Source organism: Austrofundulus limnaeus, unplaced genomic scaffold (genome assembly GCF_001266775.1).
Source record: "Austrofundulus limnaeus strain Quisiro unplaced genomic scaffold, Austrofundulus_limnaeus-1.0 Scaffold194, whole genome shotgun sequence".
NCBI lineage: Eukaryota > Metazoa > Chordata > Actinopteri > Cyprinodontiformes > Rivulidae > Austrofundulus > Austrofundulus limnaeus.
In genome coordinates this window covers 822,847-827,744 of record NW_013952596.1, presented here as the reverse complement: position 1 = coordinate 827,744, position 4,898 = coordinate 822,847, and the positions used below count along the sequence as shown (strand labels likewise).

Below are 4,898 nucleotides of genomic sequence, written 5' to 3'. Positions count from 1 at the left end.
GTGGCACTTCTGATGTCCTGTTGAGGTGGAGGAGCCATTCCTGTGAGGTAATGGGATCTGGTTCTGCAGACATACAGTCTGAATATACATTTCTTCAAGGTAAGCTTTGTTAAAGGGGACATTTCATGCAAAATCCCMTTTTTTAACTTTTACATTTTGTTGTGTACTCAGAGTCTAGGAGAGTAGAAAATTTGTATTTAGTCCCCCTCTGTGATGTGTAGATGTGGCTTGATATTCTGTTTGAGTCAAACTTTTCAACCTGTCCAATTTTCTCTATTTTCTGAACWATTACATCAAAACACTTGTGATGGACCTGCCAAAAAYGGTCTGGACTTACTTTTTACAATTTGGTGGTCTTCATCCTCCTCTGGTTCTGRGTCAGACTYTGGCTCCAACATGTAAGGCTGGATGGACAAGTCTCCCCCTGTTGACATCTTTTAATTCATTTGTAATCAAAAGTTTCTGCGCAGCTATATAGTCATAAATCCYTCTATMAAACTAAATGAACCGCTCTGGAAACTGGAGGGGGTGGGGTGTGAAGCGCCTTGTTTGGATTTWAAGAGACAGCCTCAAAATGAGTTTGATCTGAGATACACCTCAGAAAAATGGRTAAAAGAGGGGCTTGTGGAGTTATAAAAAGGAGGAACTCAGACCAAAGCATTGCAGTTATACTTTACAAAGACTGAAAGATTTAAATGTGAAAAAGACGGATTTAAAAGATAGAAAAGAACAATAGAATCTTCTCCATCCCAATGGATTCCCAGAGACTTGCTGTTCACCTCAGTAGGTTATAAATCTCTCCTCTCACACCTGAGACTGACAAACACTCACACCAAGTGACAAAAGCAGCCCACATGTGCTGATGTGAGCCCAAAGCCACAGTCAGCCAGACAGATAGGGAAGCACATTTCCGGTGTCTCACCACTAACACACGCAGACAAACCCAACGCACCCTGCCGTTCACAGCCTTGGCCTTGTTTACTCATGACCATCATGGGTCTGCAGCAGTCAGCCTCATCTTTTCACATTTTTTTTGCTCTCAAACTATTTTAAATGGTGAGTAAAAGGGATTTATTTTTAATCATCAGAAGCAGAAATCCGACATTATGTAACGTCACCTGAGGTTGCAGGTGTAAGAAATATTTTTATACATATTAGTTTATATAATTAAAAAATAAACACTTATCGCAGTGTCTTATATTTATAGCAACTCTAAACTTCAGAAGTTTTCAGGATAAAATTTCCTACAGCCTCTTTTATTTGTGCAACACTGCCATCTTTAGACCTCCAAGACAACTTTCATCACCGTACACATGACCTTATTTTCTGTGCTTAATTGCTTCTTATTTAATAAGTCGAAACAAAAGAAATCATCATTTTTTTGGTGCAGAAAAACAAAAAAGTGTCCAGCCAAAAGTCRTTCTCTCTATTTACTTTACTTCTTTAAATACTTGTTTTTCTCTGACRGCCCAAACATGCAGTGGGCCGAGTGAACTGTGTTAACTGTGGCTCTGTTTGTGTTTATTTCTGTAACAGCAGACATGCGGTTTGACCATGGGATGCTGACCCCATTAACCTGTTCAGCAGCACTTAAGCATGCTTTTCCCAAGGTAGTTTAATATAGATTTAATATTAAATTTGTTCTACTGCATGTACACCTTCTTGCAAATGTGCCACAACACATTTAATTGATATTCCCATAGCCTGTAGCGTGTACGTGCTGTTATTAGTCCAAGTAGAAATGCTGACAAAACATTTAAAAGAACTCACGTTTCCCTGTGTTTAAATTAGAAAATGTGACTGCTTGCTCAGCATACTTAGGCTACTTTTAAATACAAAAAGGTGTTAAATTTTCATTCAAATACTGAATGAAACAAGAAAAAATTGATTAAGTCTGCAGTAATTACAAAAAAGTAAAAAAACAAACAAACAATAAAAAATAAAAAACAAGGAGCGTTGTTGGAATAGATGATACATTGGTTTGCCATACCTTTATTCTGACTTAGAAGAGGCGGAGCCACGTGAGTACGTCATAATTACGCGCGACGTTTACCCTCCTACGTTCAATGTCAGCTTCTGAAACACATTTCTTTCTTTTGCAGCGCTGGTCGTAAAATCTTTAAATGTTTTACCATGCAGAGAGCTGCACACACAGCTTCTTCTAACTGGCCTCGGGTTGTTAACTCGGTGAGGATCCGCCATAGTTTAAAATGCAGAGGTAAGCTTTTTATTGGTTAGCCTGTAGCTAATGATGCTAAAATGCTAAAAACACTTACGAATCTCCAATACTTATGAACTTAACTTTTAACTGGGTGAAATTTGTCAGGACTTCTTTAGATAAACTTAAAATTTGCACGTTTTTTGTATTTTAAATGTGTTTGGAGTAAAAGACAGGTATGTCGTATGTTTATAATGTGAAAGCTTTCACTGTTGCTTTGTTTACAAAAGTTTCACTTTATCTTCCGGTTAGGGCAAAGCTTAGGCGCTGTGGACTTATCGTGTATTTTTTAATTCTTATTTTGTTTTATGTTGTTTGTTCAGGCCTTCTTCAGTACAGCTGTCGTGCTTACAGTATCGTTCCACCTCCTCGGGACGACGAGGAGAAGGAGGCGGTGCACCGGATGCTGCGCGTGGACCACGCGGGTGAATACGGCGCTAATCGCATCTACGCCGGACAGATGGCGGTGTTGGGTCGGTCAAGAACCGGACCTCTCATCCAAGTATGGAAAACACGTGGCTTCAAGTTCTATCTGTTTCATCTCAGGAGTATAATAATTTGTATAAGATGCACTAGACAATTATTTGAAATGAAAAGCTTATTTCAAAACAATTAAACATGCAGAAATTACTATGACTGGTAACTGATGTAACTGTTTTCTGCTTGTGTGATGCTGGTGGAAATCTCTTAAATTCACCAGTTGTATTGAGCTGTAAAAAATTTGGAAAAATTGATCACTTGAGATAAATYAATGGCTTCATCAGTTTATTAAAGTGAAGCCATTTGGTCTTTAAGGCAATGCTTTTCTCCATCTGTGCTGCTCACACTTCCATTTAGACATTTGTATGCACTGGACAGAGGGAGGCAGTGATAAAGAACTATTGACAACACAATGAAAAAGGTTTTATCAATAGAACAAAACAGAATGAAGAGGTGAGCTAAGTGACCAATATATTGTATCTGCACGTTAAAGAGAAAAAAGAAAACATATAGGTTTRCTTTGGCAGTGTTGCAATGTTTAACTTGTTTCTGTTTCTGCAGCAAATGTGGGATCAAGAAAAGAAGCACTTAGCCAAATTCAATGAAATTCTTGCCGAGAACAGAGTTCGGCCAACAGCCCTGCTACCTTTCTGGAACATCGCCGGCTTTGTCTTAGGTTGGTACAACCTATTAGCATCCAGTGAAAACCATTTTCTAGTTTATTCAAAAAAGAAGAACTAAAATGCTCTGCTCCCATTAATGTTTCTGGTTTGCTTTATGCATCTCCCAGGTGCCGCCAGTGCCCTGCTGGGAAAGGAGGGGGCCATGGCGTGCACGGTGGCTGTGGAGGAGAGCATCTCAGAACATTACAACAGCCAGATAAGAGCTCTGATGGAGAATGACCCAGACAGATACCTTGAACTCTTACAGGTAACGTTGTCAAAACTCTTTTTAATTGATGCTGTGTAACAGCTGTTAGGTTGTTGTTCTAATTTCTTCTAATGGAAAGTGTGTTTTCTCTGTGACTGTTTGCAGACTCACTGTTCTGAGTTAGATGAAGTCAAAACGAAAACAAACTAAAACCTTATTTGCTAGTTTTTCAAAACTAAATTAAGCGCGTTCAACGTGACTTTAACAAAGAGATTGAAACAATATTATAGTCCTCAAACTGTCCACTGATGGAAAAAAATTGGGAAAAAAAAGGGCTTAGTATTAACTAAGTCTTGTGATTTTAGTTGTCTAACTCATGCTACTGAAGTTCACAGAAACCAAAAAGTTCTAACTTACTTAGTAACTTCATTTCAATAGGTGATAAAAGAGTTTCGAGATGATGAGATGGAGCATCATGATGCAGGATTGGAGCACGATGCTGAATCAGTAAGTTTATTTTCAATAATTTAATAAAACAAATTTAACAGAAGCAGTTCTATAACTGCAGGACTAATCTCATTTTGCTTGCATGGGCTTTTAAGTTAGCTTTTATTGATAAATATCTTAGATTATTTGTGATTAAGAAATTTCTGTGTGTGTGTGTGTGTGTGTTTCAGGCACCTGGATACTGGCTGTTAAAAAATGCGATACAGCTCGGTTGCAAAGCTGCAATATATGCATCTCAGCGGATCTAAAGCTTAACTTAAAACACCTGTTTTTATATTTTTATTTAGTTTTTGGAAATTAGTTCTTTTGAATGTGTTGTAAGTGAATAAAGGATGTGATGCAACGTATTGTTGTGTGTTGGAAAAGTGTTTCATAAACAAGCTTTTGTTTATTTTTTGGCAACATTTATTATTATGTTTGGACTATATTGTCTCATGTTGAGTAGAATGAAAATGGAGTTGACTTTACCTGAAATAAATTGTCTGAACATGTTTTATTTCTGTGTTGCATACATGCTAACATGCTAATAAGTCATCTGTGTGAATGTTTTATGAGAAACAGTTGATTAAATATTTGTTGAATTAAAAATACATTTATTATGTGTAACTTCAATTGATTTGAGTTTTTTGCCCATTCTGTATTTTCTTACTGTTTTTTTTTTTAATGTTAGTTCGTTTTTTAAAAACTGTTTCTTGCTGCACACTTGGCCTGAGCTCTTACCTAAGTTTGCTGATCTATTTTGCTTTGCATTAGATCAGAGGATCTATTTTAGCTGCACTGCGTTGCCATATTAGACCAGACCTCAGGGGTTAATGTGCTGTAT

At 37.4% G+C, this 4,898-nt stretch overlaps 1 protein-coding gene across 1 annotated transcript; it reads left to right on the top strand.

The window, feature by feature from the left end:
* Positions 1 to 2,102: 2,102 nt before the first annotated feature.
* Positions 2,103 to 4,687, top strand: coq7 (coenzyme Q7 homolog, ubiquinone (yeast); the record flags this gene model as incomplete). Its single annotated transcript, XM_014018519.1, is given in 6 exon segments — positions 2,103 to 2,218; positions 2,542 to 2,720; positions 3,260 to 3,374; positions 3,489 to 3,628; positions 4,007 to 4,075; positions 4,246 to 4,687. Coding segments are annotated over 6 exon segments (697 nt in total), but the record flags the coding sequence as incomplete, so codon positions are not given.
* Between the last annotated feature and the right edge of the window lie 211 nt (positions 4,688 to 4,898).